Source organism: Chelmon rostratus, chromosome 24, assembly GCF_017976325.1.
Source record: "Chelmon rostratus isolate fCheRos1 chromosome 24, fCheRos1.pri, whole genome shotgun sequence".
Lineage (NCBI taxonomy): Eukaryota > Metazoa > Chordata > Actinopteri > Chaetodontiformes > Chaetodontidae > Chelmon > Chelmon rostratus.
Genome location: NC_055681.1, coordinates 12,250,414 through 12,271,203, shown reverse-complemented (window position 1 = coordinate 12,271,203; position 20,790 = coordinate 12,250,414). Strand labels below are relative to the sequence as shown.

The 20,790-nt window shown below is 42.3% G+C and overlaps 1 protein-coding gene across 1 annotated transcript in view; it reads left to right on the top strand.

The window, feature by feature from the left end:
- Positions 1 to 20,790, top strand: part of zranb3 (zinc finger, RAN-binding domain containing 3) — an 82,554-nt gene that overhangs the window by 12,419 nt on the left and 49,345 nt on the right. The window contains exons 5-9 of the mRNA XM_041966278.1: positions 2,404 to 2,635; positions 7,660 to 7,745; positions 9,510 to 9,681; positions 14,290 to 14,424; positions 18,648 to 18,767. Of these exons, the coding sequence (XP_041822212.1) occupies positions 2,404 to 2,635; positions 7,660 to 7,745; positions 9,510 to 9,681; positions 14,290 to 14,424; positions 18,648 to 18,767 (745 nt within the window). The remainder of the gene's footprint in view (positions 1 to 2,403; positions 2,636 to 7,659; positions 7,746 to 9,509; positions 9,682 to 14,289; positions 14,425 to 18,647; positions 18,768 to 20,790) is intronic.

Sequence of the window (20,790 nt, the reverse complement as noted above, 5' to 3'; positions counted from 1 at the left end):
TGCAAAGTACATAATCTTGTTCATCATATGTAGGATTAGAGCCATGATTTGAATTTAAGGGAAAGTTGTCCTTTTAACGAGACGTGAGGCGGCATGTAACGATTCTCCCGCCCTCCGCTTCTACACGCGGTCATAATTTACCCAAAGACGTGGAATAAAAATATGAACACGCCTGGTCACATAGTGTGAAAGCGAGGCGGCGTGATAGACAGAGAGGTTGCGGCTGACAATTTAATGTCAAAGTGTCCCCCGGTGTCAGGAGCCGGCACGGGCCGGTGTTTGACAGCGCTGACAGACAAATCATGTCAAGGCCACGTCTGCGATATTGAACAAGAGTTGAAATGTTTTCAATGCAGGAAGTGGAAAAATGCTGTCGTGGAGAAATGTGTCTCATTTTCACAGCTGTTTATATTGACTCAGGTTTGTGCACTGTGGACTAATGTCACATAGAAGCCTTTAAAACAGCTACTTTTATAATCATCTCAACTTTCCCCTAGTTCTCTTAGTTTTTATTTTTGAATGAAACAAACTTTTTATATCTGTGACTTGGAGGGGGGGAAAAAAACGTCTCCACCTCACTTCACAGATGAGGCGCAAAGAGGTTGTGAAAGCCTTCTGGGGAAAACGTGTCCTTGAACTGGATGTGTTAATGACTGAACGGGGAGGCAAGAGAAAAAAATTATGCAGCACCTCCTCTCAGTATTTTGACTCACTTGTTCTTTTGTAGAACATGAATGGCACCTTAGGTTTATGTCAGCCTGGGAATGTGTGTGTGTGGCGAAGGCGAAGAATTAGAAGCCGCCAGATGCTAGAAATGTTTTTGATTTCTCAGAGATCCTTATTGAGTTTCATGCCGCTGAATGCTGCTGTGTTTGTTTGTTTATCAGTGACTGTGCTTGTGTGTCTGTGTGTTTGTTGTCAGGGCTGCACATCACCTGGAAAATATAGAGATTGCAATACAGCCCAGGAATGGATTTCTTAGGCGCTCCAGAGGAGGAGATGTATGAACCCGCGGCCCTAGTTTGTGTCTGGCAGTCTGTGTGTGTGTGTCTTCCTTTGTGTGCCTTAACATTTATCAAGTCCACACACCATTTTTAAACAGTCTGGTTTACTTTACCTTGAGGGCTCAGTTGCCAAGTCAATAAATACTAAAAGTTTGAAAAGATGTTGAGTTTGTATTGAGTTCCAGCTGTTGACACACATTTGTCAATGTTAAAGGTGACTGCCGTAAGAACTACAGTAGCAGTTTAAAAGAAAAGGGGTGGCTATGTTCTGTATTTTTCTTATCGTCGACAATCTGACCTTTCAAAACGACTGTTTTGCTTCACAAAAACAATTAAAAGAGGGCAGGAGGACATTCAACTGTAAAATCCCAATAGTCGCAAAATAACATATAAGACAGCTTATAGTCAGTTTTAAATAATGAATAAAAGTTACAGATGAAATAACAGATCAGATAGAATAGCTAACAGGGCCTTATCAGAGGATCTCAAGATAAGGACTAGTGAGTCATGATTAGACACAAATACTGTATGTCTTATTCCTCTGAATGAAGTTGTTGTCCAAAAATGATTAAACACATCAGTGAGTCACACTGTTGCACTGCGATGACATTCCCATGAACTCACACACACACACACACACACACTGCAGTTTATTTTGACTCGATGCCACATACACCATCCTACAATAAATACTCTCTAGACCAAAGTATTAATCCACGGCTGAAAATAGTCCCCAGCAGATACACTCTTTCCCCCTGTTTGAGTCATGTTTGTTAAAACCCACAGCGCCCAGCTGTTTTAGGAAATGACTGACACCGTTTTAAAAATCAAAGTATCTATATTTGTATAGATTTTTCTCTTCGGTGGAACCGATGGGTTTGGAGCTGAGAGCCACAGACAGTGTAGGGAAGTCAGACTGCAGTGAGAGACAGACTAACACATTGTTGGCTTTGGTCTTTTCATGGGATTTGTTGCCAATACAGTCATCAGCCTTACACTTGGATGTAACAGCAAATGTGTATCATAAACAACAACTGCTGCTATGATTTGTTTTTAACCATTTTTATTCCAGCGACATGCAGCAGACGAAGCACAAAATTGAACAGCTAGCCATGTAAACTTGTCAATATATGACAGAAATAACTGATTTCAGTGGGATCTGTAGGATTTTTTGCCTTGCAGATACTGTTTTGTAGACAATTAAAATTCAAAATTTTGTTCACTAAAAAAGCAGACAATGAAAATAATCAGATTTCGTCTACTAAATAGTAATATAAACATGATGTTTTCTCACGTTTGTGTTTATATGTGGTATATCCTGTTATTCAAAATGAGAAAGGTTAACTGGTGATACATCGTGGGCTTGATCTGCATACCGTGTGTGTCCTTGTCCCTCCAGGGGCATCAGCAGCAGCAAGGTGACGGTGCTGGGCTACGGCCTGCTCACTACAGATGCACGCCACCTGGTGGAGGCTCTGAGCAGGCAGCGGTTTGCGGTGGTCGTGGTGGACGAGTCGCATTACCTCAAATCCAGGAATGCGGCCCGGACGAAGATTCTGGTGCCTCTCATTCAGAGCGCCAAGCGGGCCATCCTACTCACCGGCACCCCGGCCCTGGGTCGGCCTGAAGAGGTAATAATAGCTGATTAAATGAATGATGCCCCAGGGGGACGGCTGTTATGACAGAGAATACAAATTTAAGTGGCGTAAGCTGTTTTATTTTCTTCCCAGGGGACATGATCTTTGCTGATTCAAAACTCCTTCAAACCCTGCTTTGAATTTTTTATGAAATTGAAACAGCGGGCTGGAGAGGAAGGAACAGTGTGGACAAATATAAAAAAAAACACGTTCAACAGATTATAAAACTGCATCCACACGCATCTGGAGGGATTCTGAGCCCACACGCGTGAAGGAAAGATTAGTAGGCCACAGAGCTAACTTCAGGCTCAGCTCTGGCGTCTCACAAAGGTGTTTCACTCTGCGGCGCAGGTAGATCGCCATGGTAACTTGCTCCGGGGCAGGTTACACTCAGATCCAACATTCAAAAAGCCAATTAACTCTCTCCAGCATCACTTATCCTCTAGGATCCCGTGGACTTATTTCAATAACCTTTGTTGCAAAAACTTCATTTACAAAGCCCGATATGAACAGACACTGCACTGCAATAAATGAGACAAGTAATAAAAAGAAGCGCATTGGGGGGGGGACTATTGAATTTAGAGACAATAAGAAGGGCTGTTCACAGGACAGCGGTGTTTGGAGAGCGGCAGAGCCATTCCGCTCTCCATAATGATTTATTATATCATTTTTATATACAATATATTGAAGCAGTAGATTGCAGCCATATTCCATCACTGCAGCCACAGAAGATGAAGTGGACCGGGTGAATAGAAAATCTTTTCACAGTCTCAGTGTGAAGAAACAATACCGTATCAATAAGCACTACTGTTTGTCCACTGTACCCTAATGATGGGGCGCTGGTACAGCGTTGTGCTTAGCCATTTACATTTGTTGTAGTCATCCCCTCCAGCCTCAGGAGCAGCATTACTTTTGGCTGTTACAAGGTTTTTTGTTTTGCTCGTATGACCATTATGATGACTTGCTGAAAAATAGCTAATTAGTTATCAATTTATTTAATGTATTTCAAAATTATACAGTTGAATCGGAGGATATTTCTTCTGGTCTTCTGCCTTATTTTCCTATTTTTTTCCATCACAGCCATCGGTTGTGTTCAAAATTTTGGAACACAGTTGTCTCATTATATCTCATTATAGATCTACACTGTATGATTACCTCTGTTCTCCAGTGCCCATACACACACACACACACAAGCCCCCGTAATTATATTATTCAGATATTTTATCTGAATCTGTGTTCCAAATTAAAAATAATACATCTTTTTTTTATACTTAACATTTCATTACAATTATATGAAAGATGCAAAAGAACACTACAAGCCTGAAAGAAGCAAGAAGACAGTTATCCTAACAAAATCCTAAAATCCTGGTTTTAAATCTCAAGTATGTGTCTATGAAGTTAAGTATTCATGAAAAAAAAGCAATAATCCATGTTAAAGTTTGGAGAAAAAAAAAACATTCAAAAACTCAGATAATCTGCTTCATCAGGGCTGCGTGGGGGTGGAAAATGATCCTCAACCCTGATTGGTGCACGGACGTACGTGACATCACCTTTTTTCCAACTGAGCCAGGCCCACCCCACACAATTGAGAATCACAGAGGCAAAGCAGCACAGTGTTCCTTTCTAACTTCCCTACTATGTTGCATTGGTTTCCACTGAAGACTTAAGTCTCACACAAATATGGTCTGGTTTAAAAAAACAAAGACTCAGTAATTTCCTGAAACAGCTGGGCACCTCAGCAAATATAACTCAAACAGGAGAGAATACTGCATTTATTGGAGAATACTTTCAGCTGTGGATTAACCCACATTTGGTGCTCTACAGAGTATTTACAGCAGCAGGACAGTGTGCAGTGTGAGGGACATGTCACCCATTGCAACAGTGGAGCTCTATGGCATAGAGGAAGACAATAAATCAGGCTTTGGATACACAGACAAGGCTTGTTAGTAGGATTATTTGGTAATGCTTTTCAAGGAATTTGTTGACAAATTAGAAAACTATAGAATATCACCAGATTATATTTTAAAAAAGAAATTTGAAGTGAGCACTAGAATTATAAATATGATCATATAAATAACAAATAGACTCAATATATGTTTTTAAAAGTGATTTAATCTTAGATCAAACGCTGGTATATATTAGGTCAGGATCTTAGCAATGTTAGAAGAGCCTCGAAAGTTATGAATAAAACACTGAAATCTTGTGTAATGTGGTCAAATGTGTCACAGATTCTGCACCTGTTGTGTAAAGGCGCGTGTCAGGTGAAGACTGCTGGTTAACAAAATGAGCTGATAACCAACTACATAGCTAGTCATCAGAGTCGGTTTTGTTTTGACTACGTTAAAGCATCTCTGCGAGGCAGAGCTCCTCGGATCCTGCTGCCATCAAACTGCCACATTGCTGTGAGGAAAACTTAATTATTGGCTCGACCCGATCATGATAATTAACTGATGGAAGTTAGGCAGCTAATTAATTCCAAAATGAGTGAAGTTAGTTCTTGTAAGAAACCTCGAGGTGCAACATGGAGAAAGTGTGTGTGTGTGTGTGTGTGTGTGTGTGTGTGTGTGTGTGTGTGTGTGTGTGTGTGTGTGTGTGTGTGTGTGTGTGTGTGTGTATGTGTGTGTGTGTGTGTGCACTATATATTGCACCCATGTGTGTGATACATGCCGTCCTGTCTTTGCCATTGCCTGCCTGCAGTGGTGAGGTTAGTTTTTAGATATCATCTCTCTCCCTCTCTCTGCCTCTAGAATCTGAAACTGAATATAACATTTTATCATCCGCAGCATAAACCTGATAAGCCCTGTCCCTGCCTCTGTGCCAGTCTCCTCGCTGCCATCATTACTCACTGTGGCTCTGACATCGAGTTAGCACACAGCTCAGGGCATGCTGCACCGTTCGTGATGTGCCCTCATTCCACCCACCCATTATATCAACAGTGTGAGGGGGGAAAATGCAAAGCTCCTGTTGAACAAGCGCTGAATTTAGAATAGCGCTCTCACCGCGGCTGCTTATTCAGATCGCCTTGCTGATGATTACCTGTCATTACTTCAGAAATTGCTGCAAATACTGAAAATTGACAGGGTTGTGGTGTACACACAGGCATGTTGACATTTGCACACGCACAGACACACTCACGTTGGGGGCTTTGTTGCAACCTGTGATGCATACACACGCTTTACCTACTTAGAGTGTGAAAAGGCTCTTTTCAAAAATGCCATACGTCCACTGAAGGCAACGCAGCAGCTTGTAATTTAGCAGCATTTTGAAACTCAAGTGATGCAAAGATCTTTCGATGACTCAAAATGTTCATGTCTGCAATTATTTAGCAGCAGTAGGTTGATTTTCATTTTTTGGATTTAATTTTCAAATCACTTTCGTTCTCTTCGCCGAGTCTGACGGCACAGCGGTTTGACCTGGTTAATCGCCGCTGACACAAATTACCAAACAGTTGCACAACACAAGACCAGTAAACTAGGCAAAGGACACCAGGACCTTGAATAAATTGCACACAAGATGCACTGTGTGACAGTAGAATAATTGTGAGCACAGGCAGGGGCTTTTTTTATAAAGCTAAGAAAAAGCTCATGCTACTTTGAGTTATTGCATGCAGCTTTCAAAAACCTACAGGTGAGAAAAACTAAGATAGCATGCAATCTTAATGATATCAGTTTGGTGTAGGACAGCGGTGAAATTTACACAAGATACAATGCTACAATAGTTTTTTTTAATAGTTTGATGTTTTGGGGAAATAGGGTGTGCATATTCACTTTCTTGCTGAGAGGTAACATGAGAAGATTGAGACTGTGTGGTAAATATGAAGCTACTGCTAGCAGCTGGTTAGCTTTTAATGTGAAGCTGTTCCATAATTCAACCATGGCAGTCAGTTTCTATTAAACCGTATTTTATATTCAAAGTGTATATCAAATGCTAGCATGAGGCTATTTGTAACATTAAATGTGTAACATTAACACAGGTAGAGAGAAATGTCAAACTTAGCAAACCGACTTCATAATGTCCGCAGCAGAGGGATATTTAGCTAACGTTTGCTAACATTAGCTGCCACAAGCTGCTGGTCATACAAGGCCAAGTCAGGCTGTAGCAGCAAAACCCTGGAATTGAATGGAGCAATTGTGTGGTATGTTGCTTTATGTGTTCAACTTTTCATATACAGAGGAATTTCACGTTATTTGTTAGTGTCACTTGACTTGCTGAAAGTTTGCTAACATTAGCTAAAAGGCACCATAAGCTACTGTTCATACCAGAGTAAATGTGAGACTATGTAGGCGGGCTAAATTAGCCATTTTGGTCACATGTGACAATTACAGAGTAATGTTGAATGCTAAAACACAGTGTAACATTAGCACAAGAAGAAATGAGTCACAAAGTCAGTAAACTAATATCAGTTCCAGAGTAATAAGTACATAAAGTTAGCTAACATTACATAACATTAGTCATCATAAGCTGCTGGTCTTACGAGAGACCAAATAAGACTGTAGCAGCAAAACTCCTGAATGTACAGAATTTATCAGTGGTGTGTTTTCTTGTTCTTTAATTCAACTTTCATATGTTAGAGGAGGAAGATCAAGACCAACAACATATATTTGTTAGTGTCACTTAAAGCAAGCTTTGCTAACTTGCTGAAAGCTTTATAACATTTGCCTTAACGAGGCACCATAAGCTGCTTTTCTTACCAGAGCAAATACGGTTTTATTGCTCATTATTTCAGCTTTTCATTGGAAGAATGTAATATTTTTTTCTTTCCAAAGTTATGTATTCTCACTTTAAGATATGTATGTTCATCATTTAGTGGGTAAGATGACAAATTGTTATTGGGAGGAAATATATGAGAGATTGAGAAGGATGATGCAATAATAAAGGAGATTAATTCAAAAATGGGATATGAGATATTGTCAAACACATCCTCTCCAGCTTGTCCTAAGTCTCTTTCTCTTTCTCCCTTGCAGACATACATGCTCACGTTGCTGTTAAGGTCATTTCTCTGTCTGTGTATTTCGCAGCTTTTCATGCAGATTGATGCCGTTTACCCCAAGAGGTTCGGCACCTGGACTGACTATGCCAAGAAATACTGCAACGCCCATTACAGGTGAGTCGCCAACGCATGCACACACACACACACACACACACACACACACACACACACACAAGCTGATATGCAGCATATTTTCCAGTTGTTCTTCTTCACCTGCAGTGTGTCTTAATACTATTACACATTTGAGTCACGTTTTGTACTTTGTATATATCATGCAATTCATATTTTTCTACTATCGGCATATTCGCTGATTCAATTTTCAAAGTTTTTGGAAAAATTGGTGAATATTCTAATTTTCCATAGAGTTAGCGGGGAAGATAACTCTGGTTATGTAGCCAGAGTCAGGAGACTGTTAGCTTAGCCAAGCATAAAGACTGGAAGCAGTGGGGAACAGATTGCCTGGCCAAAAAAGAAATCCAGCTACCAGCATCGCCAAAGTGCCTTAAAAACCAGAAGTGTGAAAACGACAAGTTGTGGTAATACAGGGGGAAAAGTCAGGCGCAAAAAAACTCAGCTTGTTGTTTTTACACTTCGATGTTTGTAAGATTTAAGGAAACTAGATATAGCATGTTATTTAGTGAGCTTTCCAGGTGCTGGTTGGTGGATTATTTGAGCTGTTTTCTCCCTTATTCATGTTGTTATGCTAAGCTGAGCTAACGGTCTCCTGGCTCCTGCATGAGAGTAGTGTCAATCTTCTTATCTAACTCTCAGCAAGAAAGTGAATATGCATATTTTCTAAAATGTCAAACTCTTCTTTTAAGTGCAATACCTCAGTTTGCTCCATTCTTCTTCATATACTCCTAAGTCTTAGCTTCGTGGAATGAGCAGAGTTTCAATAGCTCTCACCTTCCATTTAATTTTCACTCTTTTCAAGTGTCTGCTGGGATAAGGGGGGGCTGTACCTGAGTCTAGAGTGGCGGTGCTGCTGAGTTGAGGGTTTGTTGTCAGAGCCAGACCACAACCGAAGCCAAGCGTTAAATGCCAACTGGCTGCCAGTTGCCAGTGACGATCAGTTACATGTGTGAACAAACACATCAAATGCATTGTTTTGGACGTCCATCAAAGTCAGCGGCTTGGTCGGGGATGGGCCCGGCGCCATTAATGATAACACTTTGTATATAATAGCACTTAGTGTGGCTGGGGAATGCCATTCTGAGCAACACACACACAGAGACACACACACACACACAATGGGGCAGAAGGCAGCGTCATGTGAACGAAGTCGTCCCTTCATGATGGTGAAGTTGTGGGATATGGAAGCAGCCCAGCAGATAGAGAAGCAACCTCACAGCTGTACCGTTCCTGGTTCAAGTCTCCGCACCAGGCAGGAACATTATTTTAAAAGGAGTGAATCTGTTTCCCTTCCCTCAGCAACTACAAGTTTAAATACTGGAGTGTGAAACGGCAGATTTTGGCAGTGGCTTGTTAAGTTTATCCACACTTCCAGCCAATATGGCAGATAACCAGCCTTTGTGCGGAGGGCCAGTTCTATTCTAAAAATCCATTTGGCTGATGAATTGTGAAAGTTGCCGGCGAGTTTTGGGATAAACCTGCTGCTGTGGCCATTAGACAAAATAGTTTCCTGGTCTGCAAAGTGCCCTTAAGCAAAAAGCAGATCCCCCGACTGCTCCAGCAGAGCTGCTCAGCGGTAAACGATGGAAGGCTGTTGTAGCACCGGGCAGCTCCCAGGTGGGAATGTTTAAATGTGTTTAACTATTCCTTCAGGGCATTTCCGTAAATAAGTATGTTTTCTCTGTGAGTTTCTCTCACTTATGAATGTGTTGAAAATGCATCAGGCTCTCATTCGCTCCCTCGCAGGTACTTTGGGCCTCGCAGGCAGTGGGACTGTCGCGGGGCATCCAACCTGGGGGAGCTGCACCAGCGGCTGGGCCAGATCATGATCCGTCGTCTCAAGGCTGAGGTGCTCAGTCAGCTGCCGCCCAAAATCCACCAGCGCATCCCCTTCGACCTGCCCAAGGAGGCTGCAAAGGTACGTACGTGTTTGGACATCCAGTGGATGACAACATGTGGCCCATTGTCACATGCCATTGTCATGGCAACAATGTGTTTCACATTTGAATGTATGTTCCCACATTTTCTAGAGCTGCAACTAACAAAAGATTAGTCATTCATTGATATTTAGTTCTGTGTATGCAATATAAGGCAGAGCCTAATGTGACATAATTAGATGTTTTTCATCGTCCATCCAACAGACCAAAGCCTGAGATTCAGGTTACAATCATGCAAGACAAAAAAAAGCAGGAATTTTCACATTTTTGCTTGAAAAGTGACTCAAACGATTAGTTAATTATCAAAATAGCTCCCAATTAATTTCCTGTTTATTGACAAAATGACTAATCCGTTCAGGTCTAACATTTTCATGCACGCCCAGCACAAATCCAAAAGCAATATGTCTAAACATCCAGTCGAGTGTTACGTCTCGATTAATGGAGAGTCCACTGATTCACGCTGCTAAGTAAAATTAAACTCTGCTATCTCCAGGTATCTCACCACACAGGGAGTGACTAATTCAAATATACTCCTCACCGTTTGATTTGTTTCTGCTGTTGCCTTTAACTTTCTTCTCAACTAATGTTGAGAATTGATCAATCGTTTTGAGTCGAACGCTGGGCCTCGTGCAAGAACCACTCACACAGACACATTCATTCTGAGGTGGCTCATATGAGTGATCAAGAAAACTTCTCACATTCACCATTTTTCTTAGAATTTTCTCTGAGGGCGATCCAGACCTGTTTCAAGCTCGTGTCCACATAATCTGCCTTCATCCACAGTGAGAAAAACACTTGTTTGACTTCTCTTCGTCGTTCAGTGGTGGAAAAAGTACTCAGATCTTTTACTGTTGGGTAGCTTTTGAATTTCCTCCCAGGAATCAAAATCTTATCTTAACATTTAATAATAAATCATAGATATGTTTCTTAATTACACTTTGTGGTTATTAATCTGAACCTGCTGAGTAACTAGTAATTGAAGTTACCAAATAAATGTAGAGTAAAAAGTTGTATAATTACCTCTGAAATGTGGTGGAGTACAAGTACAGCATGACATGAAAATACTCAAGTAAAGTACATATACCTCAAAATTGTACTTGTACTACAGTGCTTGAGTAAATCTAATTTGTTACATCCCACTGTTGGCATGTTTCGGCATGTTACACAGCTCTGTTGCTCTCACTCCAGCACCTACCTCAGGGATATCGGGAACATAACAGATCTATTATAAGAGCTGACAGCGTAATATCCTAAATTATATTCTCTCGCCCATTTCCATAACCGTCACCAACAGCTTTGCTTTCAAAAGACGCGTCTTAGCATCTGACTTCATGTACCCAAAGTACTGCCTCTTTATTTCTGTTCCAGTGTGGTGCCACGCTAATAACGCGTCGCTGGAAGATGCATTTATATTTTTTAATTGCTTCAACTGCTGACACCGCTGAACGTGTTATGTTTTCGTCCACTGGCTTCTGACAGCTGACTTGGCGCTCTGCGGTGATGTCAAATTCAGGTAGCAAGAATGAAAGTTGTCCACAAACAGGCCGGAACAGATTGACGTGTTCGGTGAATCTGAAGAGGAGCACTTGAGAAACACTGTGAGCAAACCTCACAGAAATTCTTCCTGCACGAGCCTCATCCTCTTTTCTCGTCTTCTTCTCTTCTCTTTTACTGGGAGGATTTGTTGTTTTTCTCCACTTTTATCGCATTAAACTGAATATGTTTAGGTTTTTCAAGTATTGGTCGGACAAAAAAAATGCAATTTCATGATGTCACCTCGGGCTGAGGGAAATTGTGGCGGGCAGTTTTGACCATTTTCTGAATGATCTGCAATCATGAAAATAATCCTTCTGATTATCCTTCTGTGCAGCAGCATAACCGATCTGTGTTGGCAAAGGAAACCAAAAAATGATGCAGCTGAGTGTGATATCTCTTCTATATGGAACTAACAGTGTGACAACTGCTTATTGCTGCTTTAAGAGTGAACAACTCTGCTTCAGCCGAAGCTGAGATACGCTGAGGTGTGTGTGTATGTCTCCACTGTCATAAAGAGGATGCCAGGGTGTTTGTAGAGTAAATGTCATGTTTCGTGTGTAGGTGTTTGCATCTCTTTTAGCATCTCCAAAGTTATGGTTGTGGTTTCTGCCTCCCACGCCACACTGGATGCATGTGAATATGCATGTGAATGCTAATGCGGCTTTGACCTGGCCTGTGCGCCTGTCCGTGTGCTGTAACTCTGCGTTGGATCGCCAGTGTCAAGGCTACGAGGGTTTAGTTTTTCCGCCGGGAGCAACCGGCACCAACAACAGTACACACTGAGCAGCATCCACTAAGAGGCCTTTGTTAGGTTTTGTATCATATCAGCAGGAATAAAAAAACACTGGAGGAGCTCTTTCGGCGCTAATTACGCATCGAGCCGCCGTCCCAGGAATGACACAACAATAAGGAAGTTGCTTGGAAAAGTGATGATGCAGGATTTTTGCCCCAATCTCCCTGAATGTTAAGGGACGCTTTAATTGGTGGCTAAATATGGTCAGTGTTTCTACATTGTGGTGCCAATTAGGGCACAGAACGTACGCACGGAACCGTCGGAAAAGTTCATGTCATGTTTTGTAGTTGTTCCCGCCCTGCTCTCTTATCTCAAGTTGGGCTGAAACAGCAGCTTCGATGCGTAATACCCTCAGAGAAATGAGCTCGGAGATCATTTGTCTTTGGTGGAAACAAAAAGCACCGCCGCAGCCATAGCTGTTCAGCCTTTTGGGCTTTTTTTTTTTTCTAATTTGTGCATGAGATGAATGCGTGAGTGTTTTCTGCAGGTATTTGTCCGCTGAGAAGAATAGACAGACATTTCATCCTCCCGGCTAAATGGATTGGTTTGAAGAGATGAGAAAGGGAGGTATGAAGTGGCCGGTCACCCAGAGCGGCGACGGCCATTGTGCTTCCCACAAGCACAAAAAATTTGAACAATATAAAGCATAAAAGACTGTGTGGACATTATTTTCCTCTAAACAAACTGCCTTTTCAAGCATAGTTTTGCTAACTGACGATATATGTGTACACCAGAACCACTCACCAGTTCAGCCTTGTTCATCCCATCTCATTTTCTCCCTAATGATGGCTTTTATCTTCCACAGCCAGACACTTTTTATGCCCCTGCTGCCCTTTACGTTTTCAGCCGTGGCCTTTTGTCAGTGTTAGTCTAGTGAATATCATCAAGGGTGGAGTGTTTAGCCGCTCACGTTGTTTTTTTTTTCCAGCAGATTATGAAGAAATGCTTGAATGTAAAATTTTTAATTAGAAATAAACACTGAGAGACAGTCGAAACTGTGTTTATATGCAGGTGAGCGCTGAGTGAAAAACATAAAGGAAACGCAGCTTTAAGCTCCTGAAATACGATACTGTTTATCCATTCAGCCGTCCTTGACTTTGAATCCACTGAAATGCTAATTATTTCACTAAATGGTGCAAAGCTTTCATGTTTCACCAAAATCTTTTCATTGTACTAGTCCAGAACGCACAAAAATGCAGTTGCGGAACTTGCTTGCTGAAGAAGCGTCCATTATGTGTGTGTGTGTGTGCTCGCATTAATAAGGCTTCTCTCTGTTTCTCATTCCTTTTCCTTCCCCTCCGACCCCCCTCGCACACTCTTCATTCTGTGTATGTATGTGCTTCATCACACTCGGAGCCCCTCTCCCTTCAGCTCGCCATATGGTGTGCAGTTTTGCATCGTTTGATATGCAGCGCTTTAGGAAAGCGTTCGTTCCTGTTGAATTTCTCCACATTTTGTGGTGTGAATTCAGACAGATTGAATTGAGCTGTCAACAAAAGGCACAAAATAACTTCTAATGACAAAGTTATGTAAAGTTGGACAGTTTTTAAAAAGTCCAGGGGGTCCGGGCACGCTAGAGTTCTTGCATGAAATTTGAATCAAACCCAAGCTTTGCAGTTATTCCGAGCAGCATGCTGCTTTTTTTGTTAGATTTCTATATAATATGTTGCATTCAAAATATTGACATAATGTGCTGAAGCCTGCAGTTAATTGACAAAGTTTCATATTAGCCCTGTTTTTATGATAAACAGAGCTAACCTACATGTCGACAACAAATGCATGGCCTCTCTGCGTGCCTTGTTTGTGAGCAGGAGGTGCGTAGCATATGCTGCTCTTCACCGGCAGCCTTTCCCACTGCGATCCTCTCCGCTCTCCACTCGCGCCTTAAATACTTCTCGCCAATCACCTTGAGAGCACGCGAGGCGCCTTTGATTTATTGTACCAGCCCGACTGCTTCTCCATCTTCGACCCCGGCTTGTCACAAGGCGGCTATAATTGGGAGATGCTCATGACCCACCTAACACAGCAGCCCAGTCGGAGGGGCTGGCTTCCTTGGGAATTCTCCATCTTTCTCTCTCGTTTTTTTTTTCTCCCTCTTTCTTTCTTTCTCTTCCAGGGAAAGTAGGACACCCAGCAGCACCATTAATTGTTTTGCCCTTTATATCTCAAAAACAGTAGAGAACAAGTGAGAGAGAAGAGAAGGGTAGAAGAAGAAATAAAGGACGCAGCCTCACTGTCTTTGTGCTCTCCTTGCTTGCAGGAGGCCTCAGCCAGCTTCGCCGAGTGGGAGCGACTGATGAAGGGGCTGAGGTCAGGGGTCGTCACCACGGACAGCCCCTTCACTCAGGTCATGGGCCTGGTCACACAGATGTACAAGCAAACAGCTATCGCCAAGGTAATGGGAGACCAGGTGGTGCTAGACTCCATCTTATTTTACCCCAGCTTATGTTGCTTTACAGTGGATAAAGTTGATGTTACAAATGTTGTCAAAGCCTGATATATACCTTATTCCTCTGTGCCATCGAGCTCCATTGTTGTCTAAAAACACATTGTTGCACTGGGTGACATGTTCCTTCATTAGCATGAACACACACACTGCAGTTTATTTAGACTCAATCCCACAAACACCGTCCTGCTGCCAGAAATACGCACTAAAGTACCAGATGTGGATTCTTCCGCCGCTGAAAATAGTCCCCAACAAATGCACTATTTCCTCCTGTTTGACTAACGTTTGCCAAAAGCCATTTAATTATAGAATGTATGTAATTTGGTCTGCCGTCGTCAGGCTCTTGTATAATAGGAGCAGGGCCGCGAGTTGATTCCCTAAGGTCAGTGCCTTTTTTCTTACTTAGTCTGGGCAAAGTTTCAAATAGAGCGCTGAAAGTGTCATGGCGATGTGGACAGAATACATGGAGGCCAGGTTGGTCAAGCTGTGGCCACAGCATACATGCTGCATTGTTTAGTTTAGCTAGTTTGTCGGTACCGCTGAGTGTGTGTGTGTGCGCTCCACCAAACTTCTGCCTGCCTCTGAGCTTTCAAACAAATCTTTATTGACAATTGTCAGTCTCCAGAATGTTCGGAGGTGCTGACAGGCAGATTTTTTTTCTATGTTACACCTACAGTGTCAGGCTGTGGCTGGACGATTGGACCGGCTTTGTGTGCAATGTAAAACCAAAGCCCGTTAACTATGAGTTTTGGCTTTACATTGCAGACGATTCACGAGTACAACAGGAGTTGGAATTAAACAAGAACATTTCTAAAATCGTACAGCGTAGTCCCAGCTTTAGCTTAGTATAAAGACTGGAAATCAGGTAGCCTGGCTATGTCCAAAGGTAACCAACCATGGTCTATAAATCTGTGATTTCCTACAATCTGCTCGTTGCCAAGCAATCTCACCTTAAAGACAAGACTCCAGGAAATCCCTGCACCTAGCCAATTAATAGTCCTGCAGAACCAGAATTTGGGGATCTTACTTTTTGTTTTGTTTAGGGATCAAACGAACAAGACGTGTTTCCAGTTTTCCAGTCAACACTGTTTCCAGTTTTTTATGCTAAGTTAAGGTAGCCGGCTGTTGGCTGTACCTTCATATTTACCATACAGACATGAGAGTGGTATCTATCTTTTCATCTAACTATTGATGTTATGAAAGCCAGATAATCGAGATCAAATCCACCGCTTTCCTTCACAGCGGTGTGCTGTTGCCCCTCCCTTAAAGCCCAGACTCGCTCTCAGCCAGGCTGTGGCATGTTTAGATCGGCTCACTGCAGTCAATTGAGCTGTTGTTTGCGAAAATAATTATAAGGTATTTATTATTGTCAAGGACGTCCACTGTGGAAAAAATGGGCAATGAATGCATGTTTCCAAATCATTAAATCATCGTGATCTCAGTATTTACCAAAATAATCATGATTATGATTTTTGCCATAATCGAGATACTCTAATATATAGTATTTCCCAAAAAGATGTGCACATCATGGTCTCATCAATGTGATCTCAATAACATAAAATTAAACGTGGCTCATTTTGTTACTAATTTCCCCAATATTATTAGTCATCTATTAATATTCATTTTCATGTTTCAGGACATGGTGAATTGATGGTAAAGCATGTTCAGAGCGCTTGGCCAACCACTCAGTGAGATCTCATGGGAAAGCATTGCCATGGTAACAGAGCCTAATGGTTGCCAGTGAAAGCACTTAGACAAAGTAGGGAGTTATAACTGAGGTATTATTTAGTTGCGTCCAGCCTGGCATGATTACACCTTATCTCAAAGTTACACACCGCACTAAAATAGCATCTCTGTGATGTTGTTGCTATGGAAACTCCGCCGGCTCTCAGTTTGAAGTGACGTTTTCTTTTTAATGAGAGAGAAATAAGCAATATGGCAAGGTGGCTGGATGCGTGCACTATGAGGTTGGGGTCAGAGCAACTGGTGTCGAGAATCTAACAAGCGTTTACATTTCCTGTTCCTGTGGAAACATTTTTGAGGCACTAATATCATTTTAAACCACTGATCATTTTCCAGCCTGACTAATCTTGATGCTGTGATAATAGGCAGTTCCTCAATCTCTTGTACTTGTTGTTGAGTAAACATTCCCACCAAGTGTAGTATGCCTCTCCAATCATCTGCCATGTTTGAGGGCTGACATTCCTCTCAATTAGCCCGACGCCCTCAGCCATGAGGAGCGTAGCCCTGAGGTTAACGAAGACCGGAGATAACCACCAAATGCAATCATCGACACGCTACCCGCTCAGCCTGCCTCCAAGCTTGGATCTTTTTTTGCGCTTGCCGCTGTTTGCTGATTGGATTTCTGCTCAGTTTAGCCTAACACTGGACCTCCTTTCATTACAAAGCCCCCCACTCGCCCACCTCAAAGCCGATACTGCCAGCCCAGTCTCATTTCCTCTCCTATTGGTTTTTAGAGTCAGACACACTTTCTCTACTTCAGAAAAAAAACGCGATCTTCTTTTTTTGGATCATCGGGAGGGGTGGAATGGTGTGATAGATTCACACATCTATGTCACTCTGACGAGCATCACGGCCCCTGCCTGCCTGCCAGTCCGCCTGGCGACGGAGCTGCCAAACGCCTTTGGGGTATTTTTATTGCTTTACCCGCCAAGCATCTGCTCCCAATTACCCAGAGAGGACAGCTCTGATGCTGGACTTTAAAGCAAGCTAACAGGCCGCTTCAGACAGCCGAGAAGTTTGTGCACTAATTAAACTCAGCGGAAGGAAGCCAGCGAAGCCAAGCCGTCAGTAATGAGGACCCCCCAGATCAGAACAGGGTCGGCAGGCCTGGCGGAGAGGTTCATTATCAGGCGCATCAGCTAATTATCAGCAAGGCGAAGCAGAGGTTCTCCCACCAGAGCAGGTGTGATGGCTGCAGAGGTTGTCATGTTGCAGGAGGTGTGGAGATTATAGGGGTGGGATTCACACCGCGGAGAAAGGCCTGTCTCCAAAACCGTCTAGTAAGGGCTCTGTTTGACTCAAATCCAACCTCAGTATTTCTCACTAGTTGGTGCTATTCTTGGCCGCTTTTAGCCTGGGGCTCTGAAATGAGCCAAGCCCGGATGCTCAATGACACGCTCATACGGCACATCCACTCCAGCTTTGCTGAAGGTAGCGGGAACGGCCACGGCCATCACAGTGTGATCGCTGGGCAGCAGCGCATGGTGAAATGATAGATATGGATACCTGCAGGGTACAGTTAACTCACTCACACTTTTGCTGCTTTCTCTTTTTTACATTGTTAGCGTCACACTGTCAATCAAGGTTGGAGGCTTCAGCAGAAACAAGCAAGATGCCATTAAATTTGGAAGTGATGATTTTAGAGCACTGTTACCGTTTGACTTCATAAATAAAACAGGACGAACAGGTTAAAGAAGTACCAGGCATGAATAAAAACAAGGTCACATCAGAATAAACCGAGCAAATAACTTGAGGACTGAACTTTTACTCCATGCAGTAATTTTGGACTGTAGCTGTCACTTTGACAGGTAACCATCCTGATATTTTATATTATTTACAAGTCCTGAAAAAATCTGAAAGCATTCTGTGTTCAGTCACATAAAGTGATAAACATCCTAAATTTTCCCTAACCCTGTCAAACACACTCTTATCCTGACAGGTACAGTATCCATCTTTCAAGTTAATGTTTAAACAGGCTTAAAACTTACTCAATATAATTTGATGATATTTTAAAACAAGCCCTTTTTTAACAACTTTATTAAGTTGTTGGTGAATTCTGACATTCATCTGTGGATCAAAAGGGGAATTTTCTTGTATCTGTTGTCACCAGAATCACAAAAGAAAGAGCACACACCAATCATATCTCCAAATTGTGATTTATTGATTTGCTCTCACTATCTGTGAGCTGACAAATGTGCTCTGTGTGCTCTCTCCTTTCAAAGTCTGGATCCCTGGCATTCAATAGAGAATCGATCACACAGAAAGGATGCCGCGGCGATTAATTGACTTCTTCACTGATCTAGCCGATTCCTCTGTGTGTGGTCGAGCAGTGAAGTGATGGATTCAGTAGCTCTCTTTCATCTGTGTCTATTTCTGTGTCTGTGTGTGTGTGTGTGTGTGTGTGTGTGTGTGTGGGTGTGTGTGGCCAGGCAGGAGCTGTGAAGGACTACATTAAGATGATGCTGGAGGCAGAGCAGCTGAAGTTCCTGGTGTTCGCCCACCACCTCACCATGCTGCAGGCCTGCACCGAGGCCGTCATCGAGGCCAAGGTAACCCCAGGTGGTCCACAGACAACTGGATCTTCTAAAGCATGTTGAAGGGGTAGTAAGCACTGGCCACCTGTAAGAAATGGGTCAAAATTTCGGGCAGTCATGTAAGTTTTTAAAGTTAGAGTTTAAAAAAAAAGCATGGTTCAATCCGTGTTACTCTAGAACACATTGTTCCATATCACACACACAGCCTTGAAAATCAGTGGCCTCCCCACCCACAACCTATCAGAGCCATCACACATGAAACTCAACATAACACACAACCTTGCTCTTTGTAAGTCCCGTCTGCGCTGCCATGGCAGATCTGAACACAATCCCCTGCTGATTACAGGGACAGGCTTATCTGTTTACACAATGGATATATGTGGACACATATGTAAGTATAGATATGTATGATGAATTGATGTTACTATGTGAGTGACCCTTGTTGAATATACTCTATGGATGGGATCTTGTGGCATGGAAAATGCACACAATTAGCTCTTTCTGGCGTGGGAACTTAACGTAATATAGCATGTATTCATTGATGAGAATAGACTCTAGAAAAAAATAAAGGATCACAATGCATGTCGTGGAGGAAACTGAAAAAACGTGACTCCTTTTGGGCCACCGATCAGCTCCAGCAATGCCCAGGATTCATAGTAAGCTTGAAAGGAAGTCGGTGACACTTCTGCCATTGTTGTGTCCCACAGCCTCACTCACCATCCGAACAGACCTGAGAAATGACACAGTCCTGCTGTCACCTTTTTAATAACGCAAGTCTGATGTGCCGAATTGTAACTTAAAACTTACTAAAAAACTTAAATGTTCAGGTTATGGGAAGCTTCCAGTCACAGGTTGGATAGTTTAGCGCTACGGGTGAATCTGTCTATCTAGCTGTTTATCTGGCTAGCTAGCTGTCTTGTTATTTCTCTGTGTAACTATCTAGCTTGATGGCTATTTAGCTAATTCTCTAGCTAGATGGTTATGCGCCGATTCATATCTCTAGCAACATTTCTGAATCATCAGAATTGTTCCCTTGTAATCTGTAATGTGTCAGTACAGTCACTGGGTCTCTGTATTTCATGCACAAGCACATTTCTCTGTATTTCATGTCCATTCTTAACGTCATGTCACCTAACTATTAATTTTCTTTCTTGTTCTGTACACAATTTCAGAGCTTTTTTCAGCTATGATCAGGCAGAAAACCAGCCTCCTGTGCACTGAGCCGTAAAACTCTCTTAAAAAGCTTCAATCTATTTTTTGGAAACCTCATAGAGGTCCAAAAAGTGCTTGAATTTGTGTTATTCTTGCACTATCAATCTCTTTGAAACAAGAGGGAGGACTGTTTTATATGATTGATATTTCATTTCATCATTTCCATTTAAGATTTTCAAGTTTTTTCCAACCAAAGAAAAGACCCGAACCGCCCATTAACAGTAACCTGGAAACCCTAAATGTGCAGTCTCTGTTCATATTTCACTCCTCCTTCCTGGCTAAGCAGAGGTAATTGGCCCCATACTTAAGTTTTATGCCTTCATCCATTGTCCTGCTGTGTTTATAAGTCAAATCCTTGCCGTAGCTGCGATTAACTGAGAGTACTGAGCCAGAAGCTCACAAGTTGGTCTTGTTCTTCAGCAGGGGGATATACAGCAGATGTTAGCAGTCATGAATTATTTGCATTTTCCACTTATATGGTAAATTAGATAATTAAGAAAATATATTTGATTGAGGTACAAAATAAGTTTTATTATTCAGCATCTCTTAAATGACGATTGCATAACTTCAGGTAACTATGAATCATCATCTGAGAGAAAACATTTTTTCTCAATCTAGAAAGAAAAGAATAAAAAGTCGACTTTCTCTCTCTCAGAAAGTAAACTTCTTCCACAACTCATCTCCTAAGGTGTGTTTCACAAGTCATCGCAAGCAAACGGTGCCTCTTTGCTCCGCACCGGCAACCTGTGAAAGAGTTCAAGTGTGTGTGTTTGTGTGTGTGTGTGTGTGGGGGGGGGGGTGTCGCAGGGGTCGAGGAGGTGTCGGT